The following is a 15,085-nucleotide window of genomic DNA, read 5'->3' as shown; positions in this document are numbered from 1 at the left end:
TACTGAAAGCATATGCTCTCATTTCTGCAAGTTTCTCTGGATTTTAAATCACACCGTGAATGATGAGTCTTCTGTTAATGGCTTTATCAACAACTTCCTCCCTAGTAAAAAATGTTATTGCTAAATTGTGAGAATGAACAGGATAAGCTCAGATTACATGATTTGAAGTAGTCATCCTCCCTTCCTATATTTTCAAGGCAATAATTCTTAATTTCTCCTGTGATTTGAAGTCTACTGTTTGATTAAATGACTTATCCAGAAACGGGAATATCCCCTGAATATATTTAGCTGCTGTTGCTCTAGCAATAACTCACAGCAATAACGAGGCAGAATGAAGGGGAGTTAAGAACAGGGTGACTGGGGGGATTGTGTATTTCTGTAAAATAAGTGTTGGTACATATAGTGCACAAGAATTGCAGGACTAGACATAAAGAGGAGAGCTGAAGTTAGCAAGTAAATCAGCTCTATGGCTTCAACGGCATCAGCTTTATGTGTGCAGAGTATGTAGTGTGTTTCCAGGGGTTTCCATGCTGTCACAAAAGGCCCCTGTGAGACTAGCTTATTTACCTTGCAGTAAAACCCAAGAGGGAGTGTACCCTGCAGTAAATGTGGAGAAAGGGGGTGTAGAGGAATTAGATTTAAGGCTGCCCCCGACTCTCTGTTCTCTGTGTGGCGTTGGGGAAAATCCTCTCTGCTACTCTTGTTCCGTTGTTTAACTTGAGTTATGTTGTGTGCAGGGAGTCAAGCGAGGGAAAGGGTGGTTTAATACAGACAAACATGTTTCAGAATAGCTTTTAATTAAAGAGAGAGGTATTACATTGTTCTCAGTTATTGGTTACATAGTGGCTGGTAGTGTAACAAGATTTTTAATTTAGCATAAATAAGCAGTTGTGCAATTAATTATCACATTTCACAATGCCTTAGCATAAGCACTTGCTAGACTGTACAAGATGCACTTTCCCAGATGAATGCAAAATGTGTTTCTGCTTATTCTATCCAAGATGTGAGGCAGAAAACATACCACCAGGATCTCACAGAGAACTTGCACATAACTTAGCTGTACAGTGAATTGGGAAAGTCTTCATACCCCTTGAGCTTTTTCACAAAATGTGAAAAAGTAAAAAAAAATTCTTAGTATCTTATTTAGACCAGAACAAAGTAGCAAATGATTGTTATGTAGAAATAAAACTATGTGACAAATTTGATGACAAATAAAACATCTGAAAAGTGTGGCATACATTACTCTGAAACCCACAAGTAAAATCCAGTGCAACCAATTGCATTTAGAAGTCACCTAATGAGTTCACCTCTTTGTACACTGATCTCGGTGTCTTCTGTGAACAATTCTGAGGTTTTGTCAGAGAACATTAGCGAACTAACAGCATCATGAAGACCAAGGAACACAGCAGACAAGTCGGGGATAAACTTGTGTAGAAATTTAAAGCAAAGTCAGGTTTTAAAACAATATCACAAATTACAAATATTTTGTGAAGCACTATTTAATCCATCATTAAAGATGGAAAACATATGACACAACTGCAAACCTACCAAAACATGGCTGCCTACCTAAACTGACAGGCCTGGAAAGGAGAACATTAGTCAAAGAAGCAGCCAAGACTAGCACAGTAACTCTGGAAGAGCTGGAGAGATTCATGTCCAAGTTGGGGAACTGTCTTGAAATAACATCTATTTGTTGTGCACTCCACAAATCTGGCCTTTATAGTACAAAGAGATGAGGATGCAAGAAGAGACCTATTGTTGAACGAATGCCACGATAAGTCCCATTTCAAGTTTACCCTCCAAGATGTGTCAGAGATATTTGGAAGAAAGGTGCTCGGATGAAACCTACATTGAACTTTGTAACCTATATGGAAAAAATGATGTAAAAATACACAACTGCATAGACTAAAGTCTGGACTGGAGGTTCACCTTTCAGCAGGACAGCAACTCTAAAGTTGTATTAGAATGGTTCAGATCAACTCAGTCAAGTTTCAAAATGGTGGTAGTATAAAATATTAACTCAACTGGGCTGCTTAACAATGCATACCACGTTTTTAAATGTTTTCAATGAAAAATAAACCATGTATCATTTCTTCCCCTTCACAATCATGCACTACTTGTGTTGCTCTATCACATGAAATTCCAATGCAATACAATGACATTTGTGGTTCTAACGTGACAAAATGTCAAAGAGATCAAGGGGTATGAATACTTTTGCGATGCACTGCATGTGCATCAGAAAGGTTGATTGCTCTGCATGGCCACACACATGGCTAAAGTAAAGTGATCCACGTGACTTTCCAGCATGCTCCAAACACTTTGGAAGATGTTTTCAAGGTAAGAAAAATGACATTCTTAATGCGCCTTCGTTTCGGAAGGAGTTGCATTTTTTACATTCCATATTTTGATCATTTTCAAGTAATTCAGTCAAACTGCAGGCTAGCACATCTGTACTTCTTGAGTCTACATGCAATAAAGAGCTGGTGTGTGTTGGTTAGCAGCTGAATGAACAAAGCTCATAAGCAATGACATCTGAGGTTGAAGTCCAACCCAGCAGCCATGAATCGTCTTTGATCTCTGACTCGGAGGTGTAAGTTGTGTTGCGCCGTACAACATCTAAAGTGGCAAAATGTAAAGTTTGTAAACCTCATAATATTTTTTTGCATTTTTGGCTGAGTTTGTATTAAAATAGCTGTTGAATACAGATAAAGGATGTCATCACTTAACAAGTCTGGCTAATCATTTAAATTACAGTGAAATTTATACTTTACAAAAAAGAAAAAAAAAATCTGGATACCTTGTTTGTAACACTTCCAAATTTTAGTAAAAATTATCTGAAAATTTTATGAATTCACTGAAACATTTGTTACGAATAATCATTCTTCATCTGTATCAGAATATGCAAGTGGTGGTAATGTGATTCATCGTGACAATTTTCTGTATAAAACAAAAAAACAGAAGCTAAGAATAGGCGACGTGTGAACATGTCACTGCTTTTAAGTTAAACTACGAACCAAAATATGAGATGTAATCCTCCTCCGGTATGAATTGACAAAATGTTCATCTCAGACCCAGAACAGGCTGAAAACTTTACATTCACTCTAACCACCACCAGGTGCTATGTTAAGTTTCTCGTGTTTTGCCCTTGGTCACTTATAACAAGTGGTGTGGGTTTATCGTAAAGCAAGTGGGGTGTGTCTCTCCAAGGCACTTGATTCTTTTCATGTCCTCCTTCACAATGAAGCGAAACATAATTAATTTATTTTCTTCAGCTTACACACCCTTTTCCGGGGTACAAATGCACTTAAATAAAATCATGTTGCTTCATACTTTTGACAAATGCGTAAAAGAAAAGTGTGAAGGTCTAAAACCTGGATGACGTTACAGGTAGATAGAAGATTTGAAGTTTACCAGAAGTTGAGATTTCATGCTGTCTGAGTTCAAACAAAAAGAAAAACTAACTTAAAACAGAAGGCAACTGATAAGCTGATATCATTAAAGCACCGTGAAGACATATGCAGAAAACAAAACAACTAATGAATTGAAAAGGAAAGTTTTCATTATAACAAAACTGACACTACATAAGATTTTACAGTTAACTAAAGGGAACAACCACCAAAGGAAGAAGAGCCACCTGTAAAATATTTTGCTGTGATTGATCTCTCACAGCCTTTACTTTACAGGTATATGTTGCTGAACTTGACAGGGAAACATTCAAACAATCTTGTGGTCTCTGGGACTTTCTGGTTGCCACTGGTTTCCTTGAAGTTGTAAAATTCCCTGTAAAACCTCCAACCAGACTTTGTAGCAGAAAAGATACTGTTCCTGGAAAAAAAGGGGGGGAGCAAAGGCCATGTCAAGCTTTTATCTGCATGATAAACTTTAAACTTTTATCCTTTATTCCTTCTTTTTCACCAACCTTGGTTTGAATCATCCCATGCCGCTGTAGCCTCATCTCTTTTACAACATCGCTTACATTAATCTAGAAACAGAGTAGCAAGCTGTCATGAACAACTCAAGCAGAGATTTGAACTATGTCTGTAAGAATCTAAACACTAAATAAACGTTAAATATTAGATAAAAAATATTTGATTAATGTTCCACTTCTAAAATGCTCTATAAACAATCTGAAGGGGAAGTCTACTAGACTGCAAAACCCAATCAAGCACCAGTCAGCGGTGTGTGACTGATTTCTGTGTTCTGTAAAGTTTTGACCATCAGTATCAGAGTTTGTATGACTCAGATTTAAGAATGATCATATAAGAAGATATAAGTGCCATTATGTTTTCAGGGATTTTCTATTATTAAAATTTTGATCTGGACATTCCTAATTATTAGTAAGAACTGGCCTTCACTTACAGGCAGGTCATTCTCAATGAGATGGAGGATAATGTCGGTGCAGATGAGAACTCCTGTCCGTCCGATACCAGCGCTGCAGTGAACGGTGATCGGCCCCCCGTGGTGCACCGCTCTCATGTAGCGGATGAATCGAACCAGCTGCTCAGAGCTCTGTGGAACGCCGTGGTCCGGCCAGTGTGTGAACTTCAGGTGGTGAACAAAGTGCGTCTCACCAGTCTGAAATGACACAAAGCTCAGTCTCCTTACACTGAAATTCATCACTGAACTCAATCAGTACTGGGCTCCTTTCTCACCTCCATTTCCACCATGCGGATGACCTTTATGTGGAAGTATTCCAGGAACTGTTGATTCTCGAGGTGCAACTGGTACCTGCCAGTGGTCAAAAGTGTGTTCTGCTTCTCTGGCCAATACTTGTGACATTTAATCCGTCCTCGTTCTACTTCCTGTGTCATCATGGCGATGATGTCAGATTTGTTTTCCCAGACCATTTGCCAAAAGGCCTGAACAGTGGAGGGCAGAGGGCCCTGGCAGGAGATGTAGAAGAACTCATCTGCTCCGACCTGTATGCGGATGTAGCTGGCATTGATGTATTCCTGGTTCTCTCCGATGGCTACTCGTGTTTTATCATCTGCAGAAGTAGAGACAATACAGCTGTTGATTGTTCAAATATAAAAATGAATTAAACTAGAACTGTGAGCAGTTATGAAAAGAGTCATCAATTTTGATCCACCTTCCATACCAAACTCTATCATCTTGGCAAACATTGCTGCTGAACAATGTAGATACAACAATCTGAATTTTACAGTAGCTTTTTAGAGTCAGGACATTGTGAATTTGAGATCTGGTTCACACAGAACAAGGTAGATGAAAGAAAATTATTTCAAACATTCTTCACAAGCTTACAGTTACTCAGTCTAAAATTTGCTTTCACCTGAAAAATCTTTTGTGAAAGTTAACTTTTTGCTTTTAACATAATTATGTGTTCAACATGCACCTGTCTCTGTAAGTAGCCTCTGATTAACGTCCTGAAAACAAGTGTACAATTTTTGACCGAAAGCAAAAAATAACAAACAAAAAAAAAAAAAGACAACAATAAGACCATGGCTTGTCTGAAAGGTGATGATCCAGTGATTCAGCTTTTGTTTTGTCAGTGTGATTTACTGTTTATCTACTTGTTGCTCTAAGTCAAAGCAACACCTATTAGTGGGTGGTAGTAAATCGTTTTTGTCAGAGTTTTTTTCCCCCTCATACTCCTGTATGAGAATTATTAGCAAAGTTTAATAAAATAAGCAATTACAAAAAGGCTCCATGCTCCGCTAACATAGCTCCACAGCTTTGCATCAGTGGCTTTGGACCCATGATTAATATAAAAAAATGCTACATCCTTCAACATTGCTCTACAATCTCAACACTGGGTATCCAAATGCTGTGATATAAGCTCTTATTGATGGGACTGGTCATGGACCCATTGAGGTTGGGAATGTTACAGGTCTGCACATCCTGCTTGTGTGGTCATTAAAAAAGTGAAATATACACAAACTGGAAATTTGTCTCTTTTGAAAAAATACCTCCAAGCCGGGAACTAAAACAAAAATTTTCTATTTTCTTAACCAGTTAACAGGCATATGGCAAGATGTGGAAGTTTTAATTCCACTGGGAGTCACTTCTCCTTTTATCACACTCATTCATCTCAGTGTTGACCCTTCTCACCCCCACACACAGCCAGCGTGTGAGAAGAAAAACCGTCTGGACAGCTCTCAAGCACATCCATGTGTTTGGTAGCTATGCTTCCCTAGATAACCATCTGAGGCTACGTTTTTGGATATTAACACTCAATTACATAAGAGAAATGATTTCCTTTAATCATTTTGCTGCGTATACTTACAGTAAAATTTTTATATGATCGTGTTTTTTCTAAAACAATTTCCTTCTTAATTTATTAAAAACATAAATCTGGATAATTACAGGAATGGTCTTCATTACATGTTCATCAGGCTAAGAGAAAAGTGCATTGTAGTATTATTACTTAATCTATTACTACAGCAGCCTAATGTTTCTATTCTATTCTCCATACTGAATGAATGTAGTGAAATCATGAGACCCACCAAAGAAATCATTCTAAAGTTTTTTTGACACATCTATACAACGGGTACTAATAAGTTTGCCCAATACAACATCTCCACCTTGTCTGTTAAAAGGCTTCTAATAACACTCAGCAAATATTATAGAAATTTGTGAACAATAATAACATTAATAATGTCATCTAAAGCAAAGGAAGTCGTCTTACAGGGTAAGATGTCTCTGTAGCGATTCTTGTCTCTGTTTTCAGGAGCTTTTCCAACCAAGCAGTTGTCCGAAGGTTTCAAATGCTCCAGAGCCTAAAGTTAACACAATACAAAAAATAAAAAGAACAAATAATACAACTGAATATAAAAGAAGTCCAAATATGTTCATAAGCTTGTTTGCTGCATACTGCCATGCTTTGAAATGTTTTTATCTTAAAGCACACCAGAAACTCTTTGACCAGTTCCTGCTGGTCCAGTTGATGCTGCAGGATCTTTATGAGAGCTTTGACTCTGGAGCCTGAGTACTGGCTGGTCTTGGCAGGAGTAATCAGTGCTAGACTGGCCAGTTCCTCCTGTGACACCAAAGGCGGACCTGGGGAGAAGAAAAAGGATTTTCTTTTAACACTCACGAAAGATAATGTGCACGATAAATTAAAAATTACAGTAAAGAATGAAAGATAGCTTAGGCACCTGTTTGTGGCGAGGAAACCTCCTGACACGCTGCGTCAAATACATCATCATCTTCGTCGCTGCTCCAACCATCTGATTGGGTTTTCCGGATATCCTTGCAAGACTGGTCCAACAGTTTGGTCACAATTTGTCTCCTAGATGAGCAGGTGGGGAAGAAATTAGGCCACAAACTTGTTTTCCTGTAGAGTGGCTAAAATGAACCAAGTAAAAGCTTCTTTATAGAACTACTGTTCACATCAAGTATAGGGCATGCTATGTTTTTAACGTAAAAGTGTTTTCAGAAATTTATAAATATTATATAACAGTTATATAACACATAAAAAGAATAACTAGTTAATGAAACTCAAGTCATTTAATGAATAATTAACATTAAAAATGCGTAATCATACTAAAAATATACATTTGAATGTTTTATATAGAAGGAACATTCAGTGTCTACTTTTGACAAAAGGTTTCCCTTTTTCTACAACAGAATACATGGCTATTTCCAAAAGTATTCATACTTCTTAAACTTTCTTGAAGTTTCCATATATGTCTTGGCTGCTTGTTATATTAATACTCTCTACTGGCCTGTCGTCAGTTACGACTGTGTCTTCATAAATGTACTGTTTTTGGATAACAGATTGATCACATGTGAGATGTTCAAACACCAGCTCTGCTTTAAACTACCCCGCAACCTGACTGGTCTGCTTCACAGAACAGATTAATACTGAACTTTAGTTACACACAGATTGAGTCAATTTAGCAGTTTTCTTACTTCCAAAGGCCAGCGGCTGAACTGAATCTCAATTAGGGTAATTAAAAGTAAAGCTGGAAAAGTACAAATTCAAACAACACTTATTAGATTTTTATTTGTAAGAAATTTTGAAACCATGTTTCCTTTGCTTTCAACAAAACAATTATTTTCTACATTGTATAAGCTTATCCTCAAAAATCATTCTATAACATATTGAAATTTGTGGTTGCAATGTGACAAGATGTGAAAAAGTTCATAATTATTTAATTTCTAATATGACATTTAAAAAACAACAACAATTTTAATTAGATTTAAATCAGTAATCAATTATGATTTGCTTTATGTATGTTTTACATTTACATCATAACAGTCGATTTCCCTCTAAATTTGGACCTCAGACTTCAGAAAGTCCTTTCATCAAGCAAAGCAAACTCTCGTGACAAGTCAGGTGTTTTTGTACTTTTCTTCTTTTTATGGGAATCAATTCACATTGATCAAAAGGTCGCTAAATCTTACTTGTGTAGATTTAGAAAGATTTTATTTAATTTCATTAAACCTGTCTATATAATTAGACTGATTATGTATTTCTGTATAAAAAAATGACCAATTTATCTTAGAATATGTTGAGATGGCTTTTGCTGTGAATTGGCATTATAAATAAACAGAACTGAAAAACATTTAATTTTAATTATTTTTCTTTTGTCCAAGATTCAAATATATAATTCAGTTACATAACTTTTCAAAAACGCTTTTCAGCTCTTTCATAAGTGTCAGCATACTGTCTTTTTCTTGAAAAAGATCGGTCCAATAAACCTATTGAAAACTATTCTGGTCAGGTTAATGGTCAGCATTATTTGTTGCTCTCTGCTGTCCCCGTGTGGTTAAAAGCGGAACTCCAGTAAACAGAACAAGAACAGGAAGCTTAAGAAGGTGGAGAGAAGGACAACAGAGACGACATACAAGGACCAGGGACAAGTTGGAGCTGTCGATACCTGTCAGACGCTCCATGCAACATTTCAGTGACATTGAGGGATGGGCAGCAAGCTTGATGAGAGGGGGTGTTGTTACAACTCTCCTGTCCCACAGACAAGCAGCAAGAGGAAGCAACAGACAGGAGGAGGAAGATGTTAGTGCATGTTAGCAAAGAGGAATGGAACATTAACTTTTTTAAACAGACAGTTAAGTTAAATTATGAATTTAGGATTAGAGCATTTGTGTTGATATCAGTGTTACCTCCTGAACTGAAGTCTCATCCCTCATAACAGTAACTCTGTGAGGCGGAGGAGGCGGTGATGTGAGGATAACTTCAGTTTCATTAACCACAGGCTCTAAAGAGGCATCTGAAAATGTATAGTTTCAGCTGTCAATATTACTCAAGATAACACTTTATTAAGGTTCAACAGCACCCTCCACAATTATTGGAAATCTCTGTTCCTTTGTTTTTCCTGTGAAGCAGTCTGAATTACCCTTAATGTGAATCGTGTTGTGTAAATAAACCTGCCTTGCCTAAAAGTTTTAATAAATTAATCTTTTGCGCTTTCAAAAGTTAGAAAAATTGAAACTTTTAGCACATTTATTCAGCTGGGGAATAACCTTCAATATTTCATAAAGTGGGATCACATAGAAAGAAAGATTTTTAAGTGTTCCTCTTTGCACAGTATCTCTTCCACAGTCTATGGTCCTTTCTGAGGCACATTTCTCTCCAAACCACACATTTCCGTTAGTGGTGAGGTCTGTGGACTGCGACGGTTTTTGCGTCTAAGACAATATGTTAGTTTATTCGGACATGTATATCACAGTACTATCCACATGAAAGATCCAATGAATGGGAGAAAACTGGGATTTGGCTCTGCTATATAACATCCATTGAGAACATGAAGTGATTAATACTTAAAAATTCCTGAACACACTAATAAATCCAAAACTAAAGTATAAATAAAAAATACACATTTCTTTTATCAGACAGTAGAAATAAAGCCATTAAAAGTGACGCAGTGATATTAATGAAAATATTTCTTACTGAATACATGTAATTCAGTGAAAGACTAATTCAAGGCTTCCACATATTTACAGTAAAAGTGGAGGGAACTTGCAATGCAACATTTAAGAATCTTATTTAGTCAAATTGATAAAAAGAAAGAGAGAAGCTGGACATCATACCAACAAGGCGCTCAGCTTCCCTATCCTGCAGGCTTTCAGGAGCTGAGCAGACATCAGAGTTGGACATATGAGCTGGCTGCTCTGCTAAAATAGCCTCAGTGTGAGCAGACATGTTTGGCGGAGTAGGTGACTCAGAGTAGGTCAGGGGCAGGATGTCCCTGCAAATAGTGAGCTGCACTGTCCCCTCAGCCTTCCGCAGAATATCCACCACTTTACTGTGGCTCAGGCCGGACACAATCACACCGTTCACCTGGCCGTAAAAAAGCGATAATCAGAAAACACAAAGGAGAAAACTAAACGGCGGTTCTGCATGATGGTTTGTCACCTCTAAAAGAATGTCCCCAACTTTCAGCCGGCCGTCTTGCTCAGCTACTCCACCTGAGCAGATTTCTCTAACTCGGAGCATGGTGCCATTAGCTCCACCGACCAATGCGAAGCCGAGGCCTCCGCCTTCGGGTTTTTTGAACTCCACTTGCATGATGCAACTCTAAAGAGCAAAATTGATGAAATAAATACTTTTTAACGTGCATTATAAGTTTACAAAACTTCATACATCAAGGCATGTGCTAACAAAAATTCCCAAGATGAAAATACTTTGCAATAAAGAGACATTAACAAAATTCATCTTTTAAAAGTGTCTGCAAACTGTCTGTGATTATGTTGACCACAAGATTGAATTTTCTGTGTCTATCTTTTAAAATCATATCGTACTTTCTTGTGTAAAACCTTATTATTGTTTATGCACATTATTCAGTTGATTGAATATAAGTTTTTCCACTTAGTATTTAAAGGCCCTTTCAAATCATTTGTTGTTCACAATAACTTAAAAGGCCCTGACATGAAATGGAGGGTTTAAGGTCCACCCACCAAGATGACATCCATGTTACACAATGGCAGGCAATAATAAACTTGTGAACTGTAATTCAGGACTATGGAACATGGGTGATGGCGTTCAAATGATAAAAGCAAAGACACAATATGTTAGAATGATCAGAATAATATGCAGATTTTGTGCAGACAATACGACTTTGAACACTGATTGTTTTTAAAGCAGTAAATGCATTTGCAAATGGAGCCAGATAGAGGGAAAATCCCTGACATATTTTACATCTTACACATGGCCCGTAACATGATCTCATTATAAGCCTGGTATGATATGTAAGTGATCCATAACTAGGGGGTGGCTCATGGTTACATGATTATTGCAGAGCTATGATGTGAAAGAGGCTGTGTCTGGATATTGTTAATTGGAAATATATTATGTGCTAAATTATCAACCTGATCAAATCATATTAAAAATATAGACATGCTAATTTCAGTCAAGATATTCCAGTGCAAATCTCTTTAGACTATGGCCTTATGTCTGAAGTAAGATGTTGTTAAAAGATATTCAATGAATCTCTGAGTGACTTGGATGACTTGTGGTCAGAATATTAAAGCAGGTTTCTCATTGTACTGTAGTTAAAAAGGACGAGAGACACTGAACAGTCCTGAACCTCACTGGTGAGCAAGTGTAATACTGAATAAATATATTCAGCTATTTTACTTCAGTTTAGAGTTTCCACAGAGTTACATGAAATTGATTTTATTGACCTTAATGATGTATTGGTCTGGAAAGAAGCCCGATCTTCAACAAATCAGATAAATGCTCCCCAGAAAATCCTCTTTCAGGCTGACAAATGATAAATAGTTTGTTACAGGTTCTTCGAAAGATGAGCTAAAAATATTCAAGGAGCAGAAAGAGGTACACCAGCAGCAACTAATAACTAGAGAAAGACAAACAATACTCCAGAAACTTACATCCTGTCCTTGGGTGAGAGAGCGACATCTCAACCTCTCTGCAGTCCTACGCACAGCTTCAGCTGAAAGGCAAAAGTAATGGATGAAGTAATGCAAAACTAACCAAATCAGAAAGCATTCTGAAGGTATGATAAGGCTTCTTTAAAGATGATCTGAAAAGACTGGAAGTCTGGTTGGTCCCTTGCGTTAGGCCTCCTGTTCTCGTCTATGAAGCCCTTGAAAACAAACAACACACCAACCTCCCACCTCTTCGACCATTTTCAAAAAGAAGTGTTGATGTATGCGTCCTCTCTGCGACAGATCAACAAGGCTGATCTTTTCAGATCGACCCTCTGCACTGTCGTTTACCGTTCTATGTTCTGTCACCGGGCAACTGAGCTATCTGTCCAGTAGACCACTGCTTGCATGGGTCCTTGTGTGTGTGTGTGTGTGTAGGCATGTGTAGCTGAGTGTGATGCCATTGGCTTTGCAGTCCAATACTCCAGTGGAGGGCTTGCTAATTATTAATTCCACTGTGTGAGCCCAGGATCTGTCTGTCAGCATTCAGAGCTCACACACACACACACACACAAAGAGGCAGAGAGAGGTATCTGTTAGCACCGAGCTCAGCTTCTTACTGATGGTGGGACAATAAGCTGAAAGCTGACAGGAAATCTTAATATGAACAGAAAATGCTAATGGAGGGTCGGAGGAGATAAATGGAGAATTAAACGAGGGAAAGGAAAGAATAACTTACTATCTTCAACAGCAAACTCTCTCTCAGACGAGACAGTTTCCTCAAAACGAGCAAAGAACTTCTTGTCCTTTTTCCAGTCAAACAAACCTATTAATTAAAAGAACTATTTGAATATACAAAAGCCGTTGTCTTTGCAAACACAACAGGAGCACAGCATGCATAGACGAGCCAATATTCTGCTTTAAGGAACACTTAACTGGTAATGATTGAACTCAAATAGTCACCGCTCAGCTCAACACAAACATATCTGGTTTCTAAGCAGTCCTTCAGTGCATATGATGCATTACATACAAACTATCCTGCCATTAACTTTAAGCTATTTAACTTACCGTTCCACTTAGCTTTGGGAGTAACTGGTTGGTCTTCCCTGTGACACGGAAACCAAAAAGCCAAAGATTAATTTAAAAATATAAACACTGACATGGGACGGTATCTTTGTTTTCAGCCTAAGATGATCACATACCGAATAATTTTGAGTTTGACCTTACGAGGGGCGATCTCGCAGGCTTTGACTGCATCCTCTAACGTCATTCCCAGGGTGCACCTGCCACAGATGTACAGGATCTTGTCATTGGGCTTGACGCTGCCCTCCTCACTGGCTGGGGAGCCTGGCACCACCGCCAAGCAGTAGATGCCCTGCCATTTGCTGCCAATGCCACCTGTCAGCTTTATTCCTGGGAAGGACACAAGCACACATAGATTCAAATATCACTGACTGATTAAACTGGTGTGTCTAAGAAACTAACATTTATTGTATGGGCTCCCACCCAGCTGTCCTGAGGGGGTCTTGTGGAGAACTACGTCAGGCAAGCTGTCGCAGGGAGGCGGAGCCACCAGATTGCTGACCGCTCTGCCAAGGGTCATATTCAGCCTTCTAGGTGATGACCTGAGTATAGTCATGGCAAAATCATCTGCCACACAGGTGACATCGTGCCCATTTACCTGAAAGAAAAGTCATGGCACACATCTCATTCCTAGAAAGAGTTTTAAATGTGCAGACGTGTGCTTCGGAGCGTACTGTGATGAGCCTGTCCCCGGCCCTGAGTCGTCCATCTGCCTTGGCGGGGTTGTCCAGTATTTCCTGTATGTAGTAGCAATTATCAATCTTGCTACGAGTGATGGTGAACCCAAAGCTTCCGCTCCTGGACTTGGTCAAGACCACTGTGAGCTCAAACTCTTTAATCATTCCCTAAAATGTAGAAACATTGGCAATAAATACCTTGTTCAGAACCATCTATTTTTACAACTGTGTATTACACCAATATATTATTTGTACACTCACTAGTCACTTTTTGGTAAATTAATCAATTTTTAAAAATCAGGCGATTAAATTGTAGCATCTCAATGTATTTAGGCTTCTGGTCCTGATCAAAATCCCTTTCTAAAGTGGGAATCAGAAAACTGAGAAAAAGGAACGCTTCAGCTCCTTTCCCACATTGGAACCTGTCATGAACGTGCAAGCTATCTAGCATGGCCACCTATGACAGCGGATGATCATTTTGTCCTGTAAAGATAAGTCATTTTTCCACCATTACTACAACTGGAACTTATACATGAGCATGATTGACAGTGCTCAGATCCTGCTGCTGGTTCTGATTGGTTGTTACTGACTGGCAGCAGTGTATTTTTGCAGACGAATGTAGGACAACAAGGAGAAGAAAGAGCAGATTGATTTTTTCACACTTTATCTCTCTCATGTTATGCTTTTAAATAATATCTAACAATGTAATCACATGTGTTAGAGATTTTATTTTTAACACTGAATGAGAACTGAATAGCAGTGAACCATTTCTTGCCTTCCTCCGACTCTCTTCCTCCTCCTCATCCAGTTCTTCATCAAAATCATCCTTGTATTCCCTTCCCTTCCTCTCCGGTTCTTCTCTTAGCTGGGGCTGAATCTGGGCAGAACAGGTCAGCACTGTGGAAGGCAGTGTTGGAGTGGGCGCTCCAGTGCAGGGAGGCACTGAGGAAATAATCTGGGCCGTGATTGGCGTTATGGGCGGAGGCTGTGGGGGAGGCACCGTAGGCCGAACGTTCTTGGATGTCGCTTTGAAGTGGCTGGGAAGAAGGCCCTGTTGTATTGGGTGATGCTTTGTTTTCGGGGGTTGCGTTGTGAGTGGCTGGGCTGGGTAGACGAGGGGGCAAGTGGTTGGTGTGTCGGATGAGAAGTTAAGTGGCGCGATGTTGGGAGTGGTGGGGACATGATGGGAAAAGTTTGGAGTCTGAAAGCTGTTCTGAGTTTGAGAGTCGTGGGTTTCGATGGTCGTTGGTATAGTGTGGGAGGGAATGCTGTGGGCAGGCTCTAAGGTGGAGCTGATGGTCAAGTACTCTTCGTCGGCCATGATGGTCAGTCCATTTCCCATAAGGCAGTAGGTCACACTTCCATCTGATTCCTCTCTGACCCCACTGCAAATTCACAAGCACAAATGTAAGTCAGTTAAAAAATATCTCTTTTTTTTATTAATATACATAATGTGAAAAGACACATAGGGGGGGCATGAGTGCCCCCCCATATATCAGGAACCGCCACTGTTCTGA

The 15,085-nt window shown here is 38.9% G+C and overlaps 1 protein-coding gene across 3 annotated transcripts in view; it reads right to left on the bottom strand.

Annotated features, from left to right (window-relative positions):
• Positions 1-778: 778 nt before the first annotated feature.
• Positions 779-15,085, bottom strand: part of ptpn20 (protein tyrosine phosphatase non-receptor type 20) — a 34,040-nt gene continuing 19,733 nt past the window's right edge. For 2 of the 3 annotated variants that reach the window (XM_032552560.1, XM_032552561.1), the window contains exons 30-47: positions 14,344-14,953; positions 13,566-13,736; positions 13,315-13,489; positions 13,011-13,221; positions 12,877-12,914; positions 12,548-12,634; positions 11,812-11,873; positions 10,337-10,498; positions 10,012-10,261; positions 9,085-9,191; positions 8,844-8,926; positions 7,116-7,249; positions 6,869-7,017; positions 6,647-6,737; positions 4,653-4,987; positions 4,360-4,575; positions 3,920-3,982; positions 779-3,825 (exon numbers count right to left, since the gene is read on the bottom strand). In XM_032552560.1, coding sequence (XP_032408451.1) covers positions 3,715-3,825; positions 3,920-3,982; positions 4,360-4,575; positions 4,653-4,987; positions 6,647-6,737; positions 6,869-7,017; positions 7,116-7,249; positions 8,844-8,926; positions 9,085-9,191; positions 10,012-10,261; positions 10,337-10,498; positions 11,812-11,873; positions 12,548-12,634; positions 12,877-12,914; positions 13,011-13,221; positions 13,315-13,489; positions 13,566-13,736; positions 14,344-14,953 — 3,055 coding nt within the window. In that variant the 3' untranslated portion in view covers positions 779-3,714. Of the gene's footprint in view, positions 3,826-3,919; positions 3,983-4,359; positions 4,576-4,652; positions 4,988-6,646; positions 6,738-6,868; positions 7,018-7,115; positions 7,250-8,843; positions 8,927-9,084; positions 9,192-10,011; positions 10,262-10,336; positions 10,499-11,811; positions 11,874-12,547; positions 12,635-12,876; positions 12,915-13,010; positions 13,222-13,314; positions 13,490-13,565; positions 13,737-14,343; positions 14,954-15,085 lie in introns of those variants that run through there. The other variant, XM_032552562.1, reaches the window with a different exon arrangement.

The sequence above is a fragment of the Xiphophorus hellerii genome, chromosome 22 (genome assembly GCF_003331165.1).
Source record: "Xiphophorus hellerii strain 12219 chromosome 22, Xiphophorus_hellerii-4.1, whole genome shotgun sequence".
Taxonomy (NCBI): Eukaryota; Metazoa; Chordata; class Actinopteri; order Cyprinodontiformes; family Poeciliidae; genus Xiphophorus; species Xiphophorus hellerii.
Note: the sequence above shows the minus strand (reverse complement) of the source record. Positions and strands in the feature narration are given on the sequence as shown.